This window comes from Labrus mixtus, chromosome 14 (genome assembly GCF_963584025.1).
Source record: "Labrus mixtus chromosome 14, fLabMix1.1, whole genome shotgun sequence".
NCBI lineage: Eukaryota > Metazoa > Chordata > Actinopteri > Labriformes > Labridae > Labrus > Labrus mixtus.
Genome location: NC_083625.1, coordinates 6,144,471 through 6,164,381, shown reverse-complemented (window position 1 = coordinate 6,164,381; position 19,911 = coordinate 6,144,471). Strand labels below are relative to the sequence as shown.

At 42.2% G+C, this 19,911-nt stretch overlaps 1 protein-coding gene across 5 annotated transcripts in view; it reads right to left on the bottom strand.

Annotated features, from left to right (window-relative positions):
* The window catches only part of mink1 (misshapen-like kinase 1), a 40,154-nt gene extending 22,321 nt beyond the window's left edge, over positions 1-17,833 (bottom strand). For 3 of the 5 annotated variants that reach the window (XM_061056505.1, XM_061056507.1, XM_061056509.1), the window contains exons 1-11: positions 16,536-17,832; positions 9,197-9,262; positions 8,679-8,861; positions 8,469-8,579; positions 8,278-8,368; positions 8,051-8,181; positions 7,905-7,959; positions 2,458-2,536; positions 1,569-1,744; positions 1,367-1,436; positions 1,039-1,249 (exon numbers count right to left, since the gene is read on the bottom strand). In XM_061056505.1, the coding sequence (XP_060912488.1) occupies positions 1,039-1,249; positions 1,367-1,436; positions 1,569-1,744; positions 2,458-2,536; positions 7,905-7,959; positions 8,051-8,181; positions 8,278-8,368; positions 8,469-8,579; positions 8,679-8,861; positions 9,197-9,262; positions 16,536-16,592 (1,230 nt within the window). In that variant the 5' untranslated portion in view covers positions 16,593-17,832. Of the gene's footprint in view, positions 1-1,038; positions 1,250-1,366; positions 1,437-1,568; positions 1,745-2,457; positions 2,537-7,904; positions 7,960-8,050; positions 8,182-8,277; positions 8,369-8,468; positions 8,580-8,678; positions 8,862-9,196; positions 9,263-16,535 lie in introns of all 5 variants that reach the window. The other 2 variants (XM_061056504.1, XM_061056506.1) reach the window with 1 other exon arrangement.
* Positions 17,834-19,911: the final 2,078 nt, after the last annotated feature.

Here is a 19,911-nt window from a genome sequence, read left to right as displayed (position 1 = left end):
AGCTTTTCCAACATGTTCATCCTGTTGTATGCGTTCAAAGTTTATACATTAAAAGTGTTATATAACAACTGAAGTAGGGCCCACAATAGAAGGCAATCATAAATACTGTGAACTCATGACCAAGTAAGCAATGGAAAATACTGACCTGAAGATTAGAGAGAATACAAGGGCAACAGCAAGTACTTAAGAGCAGGCACATTACAGCCCATTATTTCACAGCTTCATACAGCTTAGCTTTGAATTGAAAAAAAAAAAAGTACAATCATGGTGCATATTGTGTAAGTAGCTGCAGCCTCTGGTGTGTGTGTGTGTGTGTGTGTGTGTGTGTGTGTGTGTGTGTGTGTGTGCAGGACATTTATCCTGACTCAAAACCAAACAGCAGACTGACAGATCGGGATGATCAGATTCAAGTCGACACAAAACATTTGGAGTGTGTTTTTTTAGAGTTTGACACAATCCTGACTGTGTGTATCCGCAAAGAACAAAGACACTGAAAGTGAGTGTTTTCATTCTCTTAAGTAGGGAGGGGATTCATGCTCTGCTGGTGCTTTAGTTGAAAACAAAAGGAGACGACTGCCTTTGAGGTTGTGGCACCTACATTTTGGATCTGTCTTCACCCGGAACTGAGAGCTGTGAACTCCCAGACCCATCTGTTCAGACTTGCCTTGGTTTGAACAGATTTATCTTCCCTGGGTGCTGTGGTTGTCTAGAAATAATTACAGCACAAATATATATATTCTTTGGGGGGGGGGGGGGGGGGATAGCTCTAATCAAATAATTCCCAGGAAGGATTTTTCATTTTAGACCAACACTTCATTTAGATTTATTTTAGGGCTTGTAAAGGCTTTATTGAGACGGGACAGTGTATGGAGTCTGATACTGGGGAGAGAGAGAGAGTGGTGAATGACATGCAGGAATGGAGCCACAGGTCAGATTTGAACCTGGCTTACCCACATCGAGGACAACAGAATCTGTACATGAGGCACTCTAGGCCACCGGCGCCCCCAAACCTTCACTTTGAAAAGTGTTGATTAGTACCTCTTCAAGTCGACGGCGCTGTTCCTTCTGTTCTTCAATGCGTTTCTGTCGGTCGTGCAACAGTTGCCTCTTGTGCTCCTCGGGGTCTCTGCGCTGAGCGGCCAGTTGGGCCTGCTGCCTCTTGTGAGCCTCGGACCGCTCTTTGTTCTCCTGCTGCAGACGCTGGAAGTCCCGCCTCAAGGTGGACTCGCCGGGCACATTGAGGATTGAACTGATGACCAAAATAAAATAAAAATACGACAGAGATGATTATGAAGGCAATCGTGTACAGAGATAACAAGAGGCAATGTGTCTGTATTGGTTGACAGTGATGACAAAATGCTTTTACCTAGACTCTCTGTCATCGCCACGATTTTCATCCTCTTCATCACTACCGCTGTACTCGTACTCCGTCTCTTCTGTACGACCAATCAGAACAAAGACAAGTCAAATATTGCTTTAAAATACATTGTGACATACTAATCTTTACTACACATCACATAATAAATGTTGGCCTGTCGTTTAGGTTCCTCTCCATCTCATCTTCTCACCTTTCTCTCCCCGTTTCTTGCGAGTTCGGTCGATGTGGTCTTTGAGCTGGATTCGGACCTGGCGCTCGGTGGGCTGGTCCCTGATGAAGGAGTGCTTGAGCAGCTGCTCCGTCGATGGTCGGCTGGTGTAAGTCTTCACCAGACAGCCCTCTATGAAGTCAATGAACTTCTTGGACCTGGCATGAAGTGGTAAGGTAAGAGGAAGAAAGGAAATATTGAAGGAGAGTTGGAAGGTCAGGCTGCATGGTTATCATTGTTTGCAGTTAGCATGATATCAGCAGGGCTAAAAAGTTAAAACAACACGAGCATCTCATTGGAAGTGACACTTGCCGGTTTGTTTACATGCTGTTACATGTGCTGCAGCTGAGTAAGTTGTCGTCTGCCTAGCTTGTCAATAGCAGTGTCCATGTTTCCATGTTCCCATGTTTGCTTGCCGACTTGTGCGACACTCAAAAGCGCGGGACAAGATTTGCGTTCATGGTTTGAGTAAGAAGGAGAACAAACAGGAAAGCTAATCTTGTTAGCAGACTGCTCTCTGGCTGTGTGTGAGCGTCTGCCTATAGCAGAGGCTCATGTTGCTGCTTTGTGCAAGGGGGGATTGGCTCTATCAAAACAAGGTCAACCTCTAATGTTAGATCAAACATGACAGGATCCTGTGGAATTAAAGCTAAGTTAAGGGTGCTGCATAACACACACTGCATGTGATTCACAGATTTACTCAAACAGTAATGACATGTAATATCAGCTGGACGTTTGACTTTCCTTTTGCAGCATGTTGAGTTTTTTTTTTATAGAATCCATTTATAACATGTAAAGGGAGTCCCTTAAGCAGGATATGACATAAGTGAACTTGAAATTCAAGAAAACCGCAGGAGGGTTGGAAACTCACCATTTTTTGGATTTCAGTTTCGGAGGGGGATTCCTTGGAATAAGGAAGAGGGCTCTCATCGGGTGCATGTCACACAAAGCTGAGGGAAAAAAAGAGGATATGCTGATTGTTATCAGATCCTCCTACCCATGCTAAGAGACTCAGTACCAATAAGGGGGGGGGGGCTTTTATGTAAGACAGAATATCATATTTTAGTACTTTGTAAATAATACTATCCACCGTTACACGCTCTTTGTATCCTCAAACATGGCTACAGCTGCTGTTATCCAATAATTCCTGGTGCCCCAGGCTTATTGTTACATTGAATGTGAGAGCAAGGCCTGTGAGTCATTGTGTTCCCAGCGTAGGTAGGTAGCTAAACCTGACTGGTTAGTTTTACAGTTTCACAGTAAATAGGCTTTAATAAAGCAGATCTTTTGAAACCATGTGATTCAGACAACCGAAGGCAAGAAAGTAATTCCATGCAAGGTTAAGGAACACATGATATCAGAGCAGCTGAAGACCCATTAAAAAGCAGTCGAAGACCCATTTCTTTGGACCTGCCTTTGTTTGATCGGTCTGTCTGTTATTATGTAATTATCTTCTGTTAATGTCTTTTTTATTCATCTTTTAGAAGCACTGTGTCACGCCTGCTCTTGAGAGGTGCTTTATAAATAAACTTTGCAGGCCTGTTTGTGGTACCCTACAGACTCTAAATGTACTATGGGAGGTAGAGCCTTCATTTATCAGGCCTGTTTGTGGTACCCTACAGTCTCTAAATGTACTATGGGAGGTAGAGCCTTCATTTATCAGGCCTGCGCGTGGTACCTACAGTCTCTAAATGTACTATGGGAGGTAGAGCCTTCAGTTATCAGACCTGCTCGTGGTACCTACAGTCTCTAAATGTACTATGGGAGGTAGAGCCTTCAGTTATCAGACCTGCTCGTGGTACCTACAGTCTCTAAATGTACTATGGGAGGTAGAGCCTTCAGTTATCAGGCCTGCTCGTGGTTCCTACAGTCTCTAAATGTACTATGGGAGGTAGAGCCTTCAGTTATCAGGCCTGCTCGTGGTTCCTAAAGTCGCTAAATGTACTATGGGAGGTAGAGCCTTCAGTTATCAGACCTGCTCGTGGTACCTACAGTCTCTAAATGTACTATGGGAGGTAGAGCCTTCAGTTATCAGGCCTGCTCGTGGTTCCTACAGTCTCTAAATGTACTATGGGAGGTAGAGCCTTCAGTTATCAGGCCTGCTCGTGGTTCCTAAAGTCGCTAAATGTACTATGGGAGGTAGAGCCTTCAGTTATCAGGCCTGCTCGTGGTTCCTAAAGTCGCTAAATGTACTATGGGAGGTAGAACCTTCAGTTATCAGGCCTGCTCATGGTTCCTAAAGTCTCTAAATGTAATACGGGAGGTAGAGCCTTCAGTTATCAGGCCTGCTCGTGGTACCTACAGTCTCTAAACGTACTCTGGGAGGTAGAGCCTTCAGTTATCAGGTCTGCTCGTGGTACCTACAGTCTCTAAACGTACTCTGGGAGGTAGAGCCTTCAGTTATCAGGTCTGCTCGTGGTACCTACAGTCTCTAAACGTACTATGGGAGGTAGAGCCTTCAGTTATCAGGTCTGCTCGTGGTACCTACAGTCTCTAAACGTACTATGGGAGGTAGAGCCTTCAGTTATCAGGTCTGCTCGTGGTACCTACAGTCTCTAAACGTACTATGGGAGGTAGAGCCTTCAGTTATCAGGCCTGCTCGTGGTACCTACAGTCTCTAAATGTACTATGGGAGGTAGAGCCTTCAGTTATCAGGCCCCTCTCCTTTCAAATCATCTACCAGTCAGGGTCCGAGAGGCAGACAGACTCTGTACTTTTAAGAACAGACAATTTATTTTTGATAAGGCTTATAGTTAGGGCTGGCGCAGGTCTGGACCAGCTCCTAGTTATGCTGCTATAGGCTTAGACTACTGGGGGAACTGGCACCTTGAGCTCCTATCTCCCCCTCTCTCTCTCCTTCTCTCTCCGTGCATTCACATCAGATTACTGTATGTCACTATCTGTAAATCTTAGTTTCTAAAGCTCCTGAGCTCTCATGTCTTGTAGGTTCTTTGGGATTGTTGGTGGGGATGGCCTGCTACTATGCCCCCTCCCCCTCTGTTTGTCCCTTTCCTTCTTCCTGCATCTTATCGCATCTCCCCCTATCCCATTCTCCTTTTGTAACAGAACAATGAGTATGGTCTTCTACCTGCTTTTTAAAAAAGTGTCTTAAGATTACATTTGTTATAAATTGGCACTATATAAATAAAGATTGATTGATTGACTTACAGAGGAAACACAGTTACCCTGATAATAATCATGACACTTAATGTAATACCGTTATACATGTTTAATATGTACAACAGAGGGAATCTAAGCATAAACACAGCTTTTCTCAGTTGGATTGCATTGTTTACTTTGGATTGTAAAGAATGGGACACCTGCTGATAGGAGGACGGTAGATGAGGTGTATCATCATCTTGTCAGTGGAATGATCTAGTACACAGACTGAAATGTTCTGCTTGTTCAAGCTAATAGCTGAGTTATTGTACAGACAAATAATGAATGATCCTTTAGTCATCATAAAAAGTATTCAGGCCAAATCAATTTATGACTTTATCATACTTTAAAGTCATATATCATAGACAGTGTGGCGCTATCCCTTTGGTAAAGTGCTGCCGTTTTGAGAATGTAAGAAAGAAACATTTTCACAAGTCTATATCAATCATTTTCTACACTTACATACTTAAGACAAACTGTGATGTGTAAACAGAGTAAAAGGCAAGCTGTGACATGTCATAAGATTTCTGATAAGCGGTTTCAAGTGTTGACGATGAAAGGAAACAATGTTGAATTCCCTGTAAGGCTGACTGATAAGGAGCTCAGTGTAAGCTCAAGCAGGAAGACAGGTTATATTCTCTCACACACACTTCAGTTATCAGATTGATGCAGTGAGCAAGATCACACTGTATAATTTATAATGGTGCATCAACACTTGTGTCACTCACAGCAGCTTGAACATGACCTGCAGGAGCTCTGTCTTCATCAGTCAAGTTCAAAAAGGAATCAAAATACGTTTTTGACTAAGGAAAGGTAGACTTAGATTGTGCTTTTCTTTGACTACTGATATGTGTCTGGTGTGACTTCCACATCAAAGTTAAATATCCTGGTTTTAGAATTCTTAATACTTTTCCTCTCATTGAAAAACCAAAAACCTACAGGAAACTATTCCCAGTGTATGTGCCCTGCAGACGTACATATTTTCATATCCCCTTCATTAAAGTCTGAAAAGCTTTAATAACCAAGTGTAGTCTCAAAAAGTAAAACTCAGTTTTGATTGGAGTAGAAATTCATTGAGACTCAAATAGTTATTCATGACGGCTTAATTAGCCCTCAACTGAGCGACTACCCGCCCGTGGCGGTACACTGCAGGCAGAGTTTAAACCTAGTTTGTTACAATAAGGAGCACATTAAGCAGCAGTCCCATAGTACTAGTGTCATTTTTGTGTAGAATGTAATTCTTAACAGCAAGCCAACGTGTGAAGAGTGTGCTCTCTTTTATTGTTGCACGGCTTTAAAAGCTGCACTCCTCCAACCACAGACTGGTCAAATGTAGCAGGATCCCATTTAGTCTTTTTCACAACAGACTGGAGTCCTGTACTGTCCAAACACATGAGCTGCTTCTCTAAAGTTTTATATTCTTTTTACTTGTGTAACTCTGTCCTTATAACACCATTCTGATGCCAATCTTGCAGACAAATGTGTGAAAAGCGATGCTGAAATGAAACCATTGTTTCATTCTTTTTTATGTGATAGCCCGAGGATCAAAGAATACTGGAAAGATGTTACCGACACGTTCTCACAAAAAAAACTACCACAATGTCCACAGCTCTGTGTACCTGATGTGATTTCTTTCTTTTCTTTTCAATGTAAATGCTAAATGGACTCAAGCTTGTATGGCGCTTTTCTAGTCTTCTGACGCTTGTACACCTGTAGGTCACACCAACACATTCACACACTGATGGAAGAGGCTGCTATGTAAAGCGACCATCAGAGGCAATTAATCCCATTCATATACATCTGTATGCCGCCGATGAGGCAGCGGGAGCAACCTGAGTTTCAGCGTCTTGCTCAAGGACACAAAAGGACATGTGGTTTTGAGTGACGGCCGACTCTACCAACTGATCCACAGCCGCCCAAAATGTAAAAGGAATTTATCAGAATATCGGGAGAAATACATCGGTAAGTGTTTGAAAACCTTTTTTACTTTCACCTTTAGAATCACAGAAAACCGGGTACCTCTTTAAAACATGGTAGCCTTGGACAGTTAGAAATAAGATGTGACTTGATTCTGTAAAGTTTTTATATACCAGCACAGCAACCAACTGTTAGGGCTTAGTAACCATTTCACTTTTTATATGCCTATTACATTATATCCAGTTATTGATTCAAATTTACTCCAGTTATTATATTTAACTTTCACTAACCTTTTTTTTAACTAAACTATGTTGATGTTAATGCAATCATTAACCTTTAGCTCTCTTTGTAGAAGAATACTGACAGAGGGAGACGGAGAGGGAGCTTTGGAGCCTGTGTCAACTACCGGCATTCTTTTTGCCCTGCCAGTGCTTATTTTACAAAACCAAAGCTCAGCGTCCTCGGCACCGAAACGCATTCTGATCTCTGTCGCTGCACTCACATCGCTCTTGATAGAGTGTTAGACTTCAGGGGCACCGCCGCGTTCGTCACCGTTCCTTCTCCCTCTTGGAAAGATCAAAATCAAGAAGGAGTGGGACTCCACAACTTTGCCAGAAGAGAAATGGTTTATCAGACTTGTTTCTTAGAGGGTACAATTTACAGGACTGGAGCCGCTTATATGCCAGGACACGATCCCTTTCCATTATCTTTGATAAATATTCTTGAATGCAAGCTAATATTTAGCATACAGAGCGATTTAAAACACACTTATCAGTAAATACTAAGGGAAGCACTTGTACCATGGGAAGACTTTCTAACCTAACAACAATAATTGCCCTGAAATTAAAGTTTTGCGCATTGCCAGAGTAAAAAATTACTTAAGTAGACACAGGCCGTTGGTACTTTTGTAATCGCCTCAATGTTTTGGTACAAAATGGCAAAAATATATCGAAACAAAAAGAGACCTTTTTAGTAAAATTGACATCTCAAGGCAGAAAGACCTCACTTTAAGCAGAGAAATCTGTGCAATCAGCCTCCACAGGGCCGACTGCCAGCTCATGACTACACTACCTTGATTACAGTGAGTCAGCTGTCCATCTGAAGACACAGTCTACAAGGCTGCATATGCAAGACGGGACTCATTCACAAGGTCTTGCAGAACGCTGCTCAGAGACGGTGAGTAATTATCTGCTGCCGAGTACAAAGACTTATGTATGATATAACCAAGAAGGGATAACTTACGTGGAGCTCCCTCTGCCATCTCTATGGCTGTGATCCCCAGGGACCAGATATCGCTCTGCAAAACACACGAGGTACGGTATCAGGCTCTGTCTTTTAATGTTATCTCACGGCACAGTGCTCACACACAAACATAGCGCTGCTGTTACCCTGTAGTCATAGGTGGAGTCAGGGTTCTCATCACAGGCGATAACCTCAGGTGCCATCCAGTAAGGTGTGCCGATAAAGGTGTTCCTGCGCCCGACTGTCCTGTCCAACTGAGCGCTGACACCAAAATCCACTAAATTTGGAAGAAGGGGTCACAGTAAGGGATAAAGGTGAGATGATGAGGGCTCAAACGCAGTACGTTTTCAAGGTTTCAAAGCACTCAGCATACCCAGTTTGACCTCTGCATTCTCTGTTAGCAGCACGTTCTGGCCCTTGATGTCTCTGTGGATCACTTTGTGGGCGTGGAGGTGAGAAAGGCCCTGTGAGCACATGAGGAGGTCAAAATTATGGTCAGTAAGGAGCAGGGAGTGCCCTCTGCTGCAGACTTTGTTTTTGCCTGACGCGACAGCGACTTCTCACCCTCAGGATCTCTCTGCAGATGTAAGCAATCCAGTCCTCCTTCAGGGAGCTGCCCTTTGTGTTTTTCACCAGGTCGGTCACTGATCCCGCGCCACAGAACTCCATCACCAGCTGCATACGGACAAGCACAGATTTTTTTTTTTAGTGAGTGTGATCAATGAGGCTCAGTTGCTGCTGTTTCATCAGGGCAGCTACAAAGACAATACAGACCCAGAGTTGGTCGTCATGTCCCGGTGGACTCTTCTTGACAAAGGCACCGTAGTATGTGGCTATGTTTCGGTGGTGGCTGTATTTTTTCAGCATGTTGATTTCGGCTTTGATCTCCTCCTCTTCCTCCTCCGTGACATCCATCACTTTGATGGCGGCCAGCTGGCCCGTCTTCACGTGACGGCCCTGGTTCAAACACAAGTCGGATCGTCAGAACAGTGGTCGACATGGGTTGAAATGAGCTCGGAGCGCCTGTATTTGAATTTTGCCCTTTCAGTGCAGCTAATTCATTCATCCGGTCATTTCGCTGTGACTCTCTTATCTTTGTGTCATAGTTACTTTAAACTTCTCAGACAGCTGGAAAATGTGCTGACGTAGCAGTTAGATAAATCAGTTGTAATCTCAGACATTAACGTACAGAACATTTAACTATGAGCAGGCACTGGAGCATCACTCCAGCACGCTCAGTTTAACAGCCGTTAATGCAAATTCCAATGCATTATATATGCATCATCTCTCACCTTGTACACCTGCCCATACGTCCCATTGCCGACCACCTCGACCAGCTCGAAGATTCCTGCTGGATCCTATAGGACACAAAAATAGAATCTGAAGTTACACAACATGCAGCATCAGATACAGCAGGACGACGTTCATGGCCTTGGTGTGCTACTTCAGCTGAACACTTTGTACCTCCATATAAAGGAAGCATGTCAGTTTGTTGGACCGACATACTTCATCCTCTTTGAAAATTCAAAAGACTACACACTCAAAACAAACCATGTTTATTTCCGTTTTGAAGTGGGTGAAGGTTGCTTTGCTCTTCTTCAATCCTAAACCTTGATGGTTAAATGCCGACCCCTAAGAGGAGCTCTAATGTCTGTTAATGTTGTAACACTCATGTTTCTTTCTTAAGTGTGTAACCCTTGAAAACTAAAATCCTACTGAATGGCACTTGTTGGAGTAACTTCTGCAATCTGGCTTCAGTATGTAAGCAAATAAGAGACATCATTTTTTTTTTAAATTTGAACAGCCACTGAACTCATAGCATTTAAATATTTAACTTTGAAAACCATGTATCTGAATGTATTTGTAAAATTCAGATCCAAAAATTCAAGTTTCAGAATTAATATTAAACAAAAGATTCAGGGCGCTCAAATTTGATTGGTCAAATTCAGATCTGCGGAAATTTTGGCAATCAAATTTGAGCGCCCTGAATCTTTTGTTTAATTTTTATTCTGAAACTTGAATTTTTGGATCTTAATTTCAAAAGAGGTTAATTCATAACAAATACATTCAGCTACCTGGTTTTCAAAGTGAACAAACAGTCAATGCTATGAATTCAGTGGTGTTTACATTGCCATATTAAGAATTCAGTGGCTGGTCAAGTTCAAAAACTATTGTCTCATATTTGCTTCCATACCTCAGTTATCTTGGCCTAAAAAGGCTGAAATAAAACCAGATAAAGTCTAGATTCTAAGCACTGGCTTTGCTGATAACAAAACATGTAATCAGGCCAACATTATTTTACAAGGTTTTCCTCTGTTTATTTAATTTCCTCATCTAAGCACAGAGCAGCAGAATCCTTAAATTTATTGTACTGCCGCAATCTGGATTAGTCAAATGATCAACGGCTGCTCTTTAAATCATTTCCCCCCGAGCAATAGAAGCTGTTTACATCCTTTAAAGTGAACAGGCTGCAGATCTATGGACTCCACCACAAACAAGGTCACGTAAACACAAAAAGGCCTAAACTGTCTGTAGAATTAAATCATATAGAAAAACAAGAAACCGCTGCCACACATTTCTGTTCACTATGACCAATTTAAATCCTAGACTACAATTCCAGATTTCCATGCAAATCACCTTGAGCTCAAATCCTCCAGGCCACCCACTCACACACTCATTGCCCACCCACAGGACTTCACATGGAGGAAACAGACAAGCAAATACACTAAATATTGATACTCCATGGAAGCTGAATTCAGACAACATTGACTTGACTTCTATCCTGTACCCGATTTGTTCGCTGCACTGAGCGAATACCTCATTGACACCAACAGTGAGTAGGTTGCTTGGACTTAATTATGCAACCCCCTCGACAAGAGACAAGGGAAAAGTGACAAGCAGCTCCACTTTCATGCAATTTCAATATGGCTTTAAGAAGATGTGTGGGTGGTGAGACTGCTGCTTTGGGTTTAGAACATACAGCATGACCTATCCTGCTTTCATCTGTTTCCAACAAAGAGGGGGAAATTCTTCAGAGACACATTAATGGGAGGTGGGGGGGAAAAAGCATGTATATTTGTGAAAGACTTGCCGGTAAGGTTGGGAAATGACAACAAATTTAATAGCTCATATGACACAAACATAGCCTCTAGATTTAAAAGCATGTTGTGTATGAGGACATAAATAGGGGGTTGGGGGGGGGGGGGGGGGGGGGGGGGGTGACGTCAAGTAGGAGGCTTCAGAATAATGTTATGAAGAGAATAATGTAGCGATTGAGTGGGTGGCGAGGCAGGGGCGGTGGATTCACCCACGTCCAGCGCTCAGAGTGGGCTGAGAGGAACAAAGTGATGGAAGGGGAAGGGTACAGTCATGTTGGAGCAGCAGCAGCAGCAGCAGCACACGGACAGACAAATCGACTGCGATGATTGGCGATGGCAAGGAAGCAGTAAAACTACAGGGAAACCGGAGGAACCATCTACTGTCAGCCTCCTTAAATCATATGAACAGCAGATACCCCGAGTCCTGGCGGATATCATGCTGCGCTGGTAATGAGCAAGTCAATATATCAGAGAACCTCAGGGAACAATACAGATAGAAATCTCACAACACAATTAAAATCTGATACAAATAAAGGGCAGATTCAAATTGATGACACAAAAAAATTGGTTGCGATTCTCTAACCAGCCGAGGGCGCTATCTGCTATTGTCTTTTTTTTCCAGGTGGGTATCTGAAGAGGGGAGGCGTACAGACATGGTGGAGAGACAAGTGAAGATTTTAAGGATAGGAATGAGTCTAGTTACAAAGCGGGGATGTGCAAATACTGCAAGTGACTAATGAACATCACAAATAGAACAACCGACATGATGCAACACGTAAACCGGAGCAACGTTCGAGAACAAGAGACACAAAATAACATCTTAATGACACAAACCTGGAAGCGGATTTGACACCGCCCACGTCTGGGTGCGTGAGTGAAAGAGCGATCAAGATTACGAGGTGCACTGGTGTTTTTAAGGCTTTTGGGCTGCTGGTTAACACGTTAAGAGCCAGAATCTGTGACCTCACTTTTCAAAGATATCAATCAAAACGTACATAAGTCGTTTGTTTAGAAAATGTTGTGTGTTTAAAAAGCTTTCTGTGTTTCAATAGCCCGATTCAGACTGCCGTTTCAAGACGCTATATTTCTGCCCCTGTGACGTTTCGCATTACAGAGGGCGAGAGACTGTATCAGTGGAGCACAGCTGTGTGTTAGTGCATGTCTGACTGTGTGTGAATGTGGAGCTGATGAAGGCTTAGTGCTGAAACGCGCCCGTCGTTGTTTCGCTGTTCTTTACCCGGATAAAGGAAACTTAAAGGACAGTTGTGTGTTGACTTTTCGGTCTCTTTTTAGTCGTGCACCTGAAACTGTGTTTACTTAAAGTCAAGTGGCTTCCAGCCTATTGTCAGAAACAGGGTACCAACACAAAGAGACACAAGACAGAGGTCAATGAGGAAGTGGAAACCCACATTTCCTGAAGGAGTGTTGATTTAGCTGACAGAAGCCCGTCTGTGGTTACACAGCTGAAATAATAAGAATCATCACACCTCAAACTCTCGCACTTCCTGAATATCATTCAAGAACATGATTCTAGTTTCGTTTTAGTTTCAAGATTTAACATGAATCAAGCACCAGAGGAGGTTTGTGACCCTGTATAAACCAGCTCTCTTTCTCCGTTTTGGTGTGTGTGTCTCTTTAAATGTAATGACCCCGCCCCCCCCGAGTTTTCCCCCGTAAACATCACTCCTCTGTAGGGAGAATAAAAATGGAAGACCTGCGCAAAAGTTTTGTTCTAGGCTGGGTGTGGAGTCCATGGGTGGAGATATTTTGGATATTATTTTTTTGTTTTTACCAGAATCCCACTGTGACATCACAAGTTGAGCAAATTTGAAATGGAGCACTTTTCTCGGTGTGGTTAGACTTAAGCAGACTACAAAAAAAAAAAACAGTGTAAAAGTGGATTTTTCACAATATGTCCCAATAATGAGCTACAAAGAGCCTTTTAACAACAATAAAACTTTACTCTTCTCACATCACAGAAAGGGATCAATTAGAAAAAAACCATGCAATTGGAATGATCTTGTGACTCCCCAGTCCCATTCTGGCATGAGAGAGAAGCTAGTTTGACATTTTTGATCTTTTGGCGTGTAACTTATGCTGATGTTTTCAATAAAGCTTTGTCGAGCGGAATGCAGCCTCCGTCTGAGCTCTTCTTCTTCATATTACAGCATCCATCTCTCTCCATCTTATGTAAGGTTATTTATTCCAAACGCAACAAGCTCAGACTACTCCACTCCTTCAAAATAAAAATCACAAGAATCATTTTCTCAGAAGCATCATGTCCAGGTGGCTGTTTTGTTGCTCCGTCTAATCTGCACCCGATATTCTCACCACGCTCTCTAAGTTTCAGTTTGAGAGAGGTGACGAGTGCTGGGAATAATCAGAGGTGTTGTTTTCAAATAGTGGAAAGAACTCAGAACTAGACAGGTGAGACTCAGCTGATTTGTTTTAGTGTATCCGTGTCAGATTTTGCTCTTATAATGACACCAGACATCAACATTCTCAGGTGCCTTGATTTGTTGAAATATCTCTGTTGACATTGGGGGGGGGGGGGGGGGGAGTTTCTGCAAAGATGGTTTCTTGTTGCCTGCCTGTGTACAGTGGACTGTCGTTATGTAATCCTGGAGTCTTACTGGGTAAAAAGAAATCTTGAAAACGGAGGCTACTGAGCCTCTTAAAAGATTCCCTGTGGAGTTCCCTCTCCTTTAGTGAGGCTATGGAGCTGTTCCTTTCTAATGAGTGGGTCCCTGTTTGGTGTCACTTGGATCAACAGGGGGCGCTTACACCATAGGCAGACTGCAATGCACCAACAAAAAAGGTAAGGAGGACAAAGACTGCTAGCTGCTGGAAATACATGTAAACACTGGATTGAAAATGCTGGAAGAAAAAAAAACAAAATCCTCTTTGCCAACGTTACAAGGGGACGGAAACACAATTAGTTTATCTGTTAGTGCTCAATGTTAGACAAAAAAAAATCTATTAGGGTAAGAAACACAACTTTAAGGCCCCGTGTCCACCTAGTGTTTGGGAGCGCTTGCATGAAGCGTTTGTGTGTAGAGAAGAAAAGTGCAGCACGTCTGCCCTGTCTCCATGACAACAGTCTGTTGACAACGGCCGCTGTATGCTCCGTTACTTTTTACTGCATGTTTTATATTTTAGATTAGTTTATTTCCCGATCAGACACGGAGCAAAGAGGATGTGGGAACAAGAAGCGATCTGCAGGCAGCAAAACTACGGGGAATTTCATACATTTGGAAAAGAGCGCTGTGGCGTCAACAGCGCCTTTCTGAAAAGTTGAAAGAATTTCAACGTGAGCGCTCGAACCGGCCGCATAAATAAGGCGGAGCACTCAGAAAAATTACGCAGGACGCTGCGCTTTTTCTCCAGGCGGCCCGCTTTCTGCTGCGAACGCTCTCTCCTCATTGAAAACAACTGAAAAAAAGACGCTGGTGCTCAGAAAGAAGAAACCATCAAAAGAAGCTCACTGGAGTGGTAGCTGGCCATGCAGATTCCGGCAACTACCGCTGCCGCCATTAAATGAAGGTAACGGGTCACGTTGCTCAAAATCACAGAAACATTAATCCAATGTCCAAGTGTTCAGAAAGACACTAAAAATACAACAACAACAACAACAGAATGACTGAACTGCTCCATAACGAGTCGGACTGATAATCCACCTCAACAGTAAGTGATTGTAGTTTGCTTTACAAATGACCATTTAAACTCCGATGACACAGGTAATCATCAAACGTTGCCATGTAACCAAGAAGTCTAATTATGAAGAATCGTGTCGGTTCAGATTTGTTTGGTTCGATTGTCAGGTGAGTGGGGAAAAAAAGAGGTGACAGCGACCCAACAAAAAGGGATTTGGGAAAAAAAAAGTACCTCTAATCTCCTGTTAAGCTCCATAAAGCTGTTAAAGCTGCACCAGGGCAAAGGGAAATTGATTTCCCTCGTGGATATTTTGGGGGAAGAGCTTGTATATGTTCTCATATACGTCTGATTTGAATCGATAGCACAACTTCTGTACCTGTGATTTCCTAACCACCGCAAGTTTATGAGGCAGACTTTCGACTCAGTACAGTTGAGACCAAGAGGAAAGTTTTTACAGTAATATCAGCACCTCACATCCTCGTCTCTTAAATTACAGCCTTAATGGTGCCAGATGCACATTTTAAGTAGCTTTAACTCATTTGTGGTGACAGAGATTTAAAAAGGGCCACCGAACATCAAAGTTAACATCAAGGACAAAGAGAAATGATGGTTATACCCAAAGCTGTGTGCCTAAGCCGGGGAGACTGGGCTTTAATACATCTTAAAAAATGTAATAAAAACACACTGGATGAATAAGAAAGTTCATTTTTATGCTAATATGGGTCAGTCTTTATAAAAGGGGCTGAGAGCCGGCGCTGAGGCGGGTTTTAAGCCTCTTGACGAACCGTTACATCGCGCCCACCTGTCAATCATGTCAGGTACACGCCTAACTATGGATAACACGTATCGTTCATAAAACCAGAATTCACCCCCTGTGCAGTATGCCCAACAACTAATCAGACCTATTTGGGTTTTTTTTTTGTACCAGGCTGTAAACATGTTTATTTATGCTGTAAAAACTGATTTTTTTTTTTGCCTGTGTGTGTGTGTGTGTGTGTGTGTGTGTGTGTGTGTGTGTGTGTGTGTGTGTGTGTGTGTGTGTGTGTGTGTGTGTGTGACTTCCGGGGTTCCTGGAGCCGGCCTCAAGTGGACACTCGATGAACTGCAGGATTTTTTTTTTGCACTTCCGCATTGGCTTCATTTTTCAAGACCGGAGGTTGCTGCTTGGTCTTAATTCAAAACCTGACGCCATTCCTCCAATCAGAGGACGGCGCACTCAGAACAACAGGTGCATTTTGAGACCGAGGCCTTCAAGGTGGGGCTACACAAAACACCTTCAGTGGTGATGCAGTAGCACCTGGACTTTTCTGTTTTTAATCTCTAAATCTAATGTGATAAATTGAACAGTTGAGGAATGTCGTAAATCAAATTACAACAACTTGGGATCTCAGCTCTCACACCTTAATAAGGAAAAGCCCATCTAAAACAAACAAACAAACAAACAAACAGCTTGGGTTTTTGGCTGCAAGCTGAAAACACAGCCTAATAATGAAGCAATGTAATCCATCTTGGCTACTTACAATGGCAGTATAAACAAGAAGTGCATGACAATCACAAAGTGTGTTATGAGCAGCCCTGATTTAATATATTCTTGTTATTGAGTTATCAGGACTGCAGAACTTGGTTTTATCTTATAATATCTGTGATGTTAAACTGTGACACTTCAACAGATTTACCCAAAGAGCTACAACAGGCCCAATGGGATGTTCATCCAGGCTCAACTTTAGATGCGTGGGTGTAACATGGTCGTGCTTTTTCTTCTTCTTGTCAGAGACAACCCTGACACTTCACAGTTCATGTGACAACGACATCTGTCACAATTACACACGAATACGAAGTGCAGCACACTTTACCTCGGCGATGGCACAAAAACACTCACCCTCAGAGCTGCGAGGTCGATGTCATCCAGGCTTCGTGTGGGGGCGTTTTCAGACATGGCTGTGGCGAAAACTTAGGTTACGTTAGCACACAAGTTAGCCACTTAATGTCTCACGAAGTGGCGAGAAGAAGCTTCTGAAACGAGCTTGTTGGTTTGTGGGAGAAAACAAAGCAAAAAACAAAACAAAAAAAAAAAAAAAAGGGCTGCCCTGTGTGGCTGGAACAACACGGTAGATCTGCACAGACGCACCCAGCTGACTAGCTCGCGTTAACTCCGGCCGAGAGCAGCAACTGTTATCCGCAGTTTTTTTTTTTTTTTTTTTTTTTTTACAGAAATGCCTGCTGTAACATCCGATCAAAACACATGCAAGCTCAGATAAAAGATTTAGCCGGCCATCGGCACCGTATTCACAACTGGCAGCCTTTCAACGCGATGCACCTCCGCTGTTGTCGATGAACACCTTGCTGCGTTCATTTTGACGAGACGCCGAGTCTCCGCTGCTCCGACACATCCCCGGGTTGTCTTTTCAAAAAGAGACAATGTTGCAATGTTGTAGGGGGAAAAAAAAAAACAATCAACAAATGGATGTAACACATTCCTCGTTGGGACAAAATAACATTTAAGGCTTTTACCAACGCAGTGGAGAACGCAGCGGTCTGATTGTGATGGCGTCCGGGTAAGGTCCGTGCGCAACCAGAACCAGAACCGACTGTCAGGCTGTCATTATCCACCTCGAATACAACGCACTACCCGAATATAACACAGGAAATGAACACAGCCGCCTTGACTGAATTGTGCATCTATTCAAACTGCAGTTTTCAAACTTAAATATTCCCCCAGTTTTCGTCCGGAAAGCCAAACGGCGATACCGCGTCAGGTGCGCTAACGCAGCTAAGCTAAATGGCTGAAACACCCGTTTCCAGAATAAACTTTTCCGTCTTCATCCATTTTCTGTGTTGACAGTCGCGCCTAGCACTGCCAGCCTTCCGGGGGAGAGGGGGGGGGGGGGGAAACACAGGCAGAAAAGGCAGGCGCAATGTGTCTCAGCCACCGTACTTGTAAAGCTGTGGGCCCTCGACTATTCAAAGTTTCTGCGTAATAATCGTCCTCTCCAAACGTCCAGGGTTTTTTTCCCCCCGAGCTTGCAGTATTCGTCCAGCACAGACAAGAAACCATGCAGATTCAAACTGCGGATGACGGCACAAACTTGTTATTTCGCCATGTTTTGTTTTTTTTTGCTTCCCAAAATCCTTCCCTCCTCCACTCGCAGACCTCGTAGTCTTGCAGCAGGGTTGTTCTTCTGACGATTGGCTGCACGCAACACTCCTCAAGTGTTTTCGTCTGTCGGTTTCGCTACGGCGGTTCATCAGGGACAAATTACCTGAGGAATTACAGTGGACCTTCTCTACCTACGCAACAGCCTCTGTCTGCTATGGGCAGTAAACTGAGGTCATCGTCTGACATGAATGTCCTGCACTGACAGAAAGTAGTCCCTGAAGACACTCCCTACGTTATCTCGAGATTTGTTAAAGTTTAATATGTTCGTGCATACACACCTGTGTGCACGACTGTTGCATGTGCTATTTTTTTTTTTAACTTTTAAATACATTTGTACATAATATAGTTTTCCCCTATATTTACTTTTTGGGGATATTTTAGAACATTACCACTTTTGCACACTGGATACTTTTGCAAACTGAATATAAATAAAAAAATATATATTTAATTTCTTTATAAATCGTAAATGTAAATCTGTTTAAAAAACGGATTTTTGTTTTTTTTATGTTTTGTTTTAGGTGCCTTATGTTCTTTAAGTTTTTAATGTGTCTCTACTGTGATTGCAGCAGCTGTAACAGACAGTGTAATGTCCTTCAAAGGATTAATAAATTATCTATATGTCTGTCTGTCTGTCTGTCTGTATGTATGTATATCTATAAAGATAAAGATACACTTTATTGATCCCCCATGGGGAAAATTTTTGTATTACAGCAGCTCAAGAAAACAGGAAAAAGGGATACAATTATTAAAAATAAAAATAAAAATCAAACATATGTACATCAGTTAAATAACGGCAGAGAAAAAATAGAATAATACCAGGTATGTGCATTTCCACTATCTAATCGAATCTAATTCACACTAATCTGCAATATTCTTACTGAATATTTTGCTCTTAAAAAATGAAAAACTCATCTCTCTCTTTAATTCCTTTTTTTCCTTGGCCTTGCTCTTTTCTTCCTGCCATTGTAACAAATCTAATTTCTCTTGTTATTTTTTTTCATCAAGGCAGGCCTAACTTATCTCCAGCAGATCTTAATGCAATATTCAATAATGCATGATAATGGTCCAAAGCCGTTCAAGAGCTCAACAGAATAAATTGGTCTTCTATCACATAAAGAAAACTGATGTCTGTTACTTTCTAATGCTTTGTTTTTTTGTTTTTATCTGCGCTGTTCAGCACTTTGGATCCACTGTTTTGTCTTTAAAGTGCTATATAAATAAAGTAAAGTTGAGTTGAGAATTATTATTTTGTTTTGAAGTAGAGCCCATTTACCAGAAAGAAGAACGATTTTTCAAATTAATTGTCTGTAAGTTATTTGATCAAAAGCACAAGAGGGTGCTCCTTTAGTTTCATCATTAGACATTGAACTATCATCAAAAATGTTTATAAAAGACCTTCAAATACCAAAAAAAAATTCTACTGCAGACCCTAACCCTCCCAACTCAAACATTACTCAGACCCTCACCTCTCACACCAAAACATTAATACACACATCAACACATTCATAGAAGAAAATTCACACACAAAAACACCCTTATCCATTCTCTCCATTCCCCCTCTCAAGGCCACCATACAAAAAGTATCATGTCCCCCATCCCCTTATCGCCCCCTCTCTTCTTTTATTTGTTTCTTACTTTATTTTCATTATTTATATTCAGTATTGTTTCATCATTTCTGTTTGTTGAAGTCGATGCTGTTATAGTTGAAGTCTCAGCATTTGGCAGTCTTTACTGTCCTCCTACTCGATGTTTCGCATGCTTTGTTTTGTATCGTCCAGCACTACTGTTCAAAAATAAATAAATAAATAAAGACCTACAACTAACAGAATAACAAACAGTGTATTCTGATGTAAACACAGGACTCTGAAAGTTTGCCATTTTGACGTGAATTTTTATTCTGGTTGATGAAAGTTTTTAAAATCAAAGGTAGAAAAACAGACATCCTTTCAGGAATTCAATAAAAAAAACTATTTTATTGAGAAAGGAAAGTAAAACAACAACAGTAAAGAACAAGTTGTTTAAACCGTACTAAGTAATGAAATAAAAACATTTATTATCCATCTTCTCCTGAGTGTTAGTAGCCTACACATCATTTTAA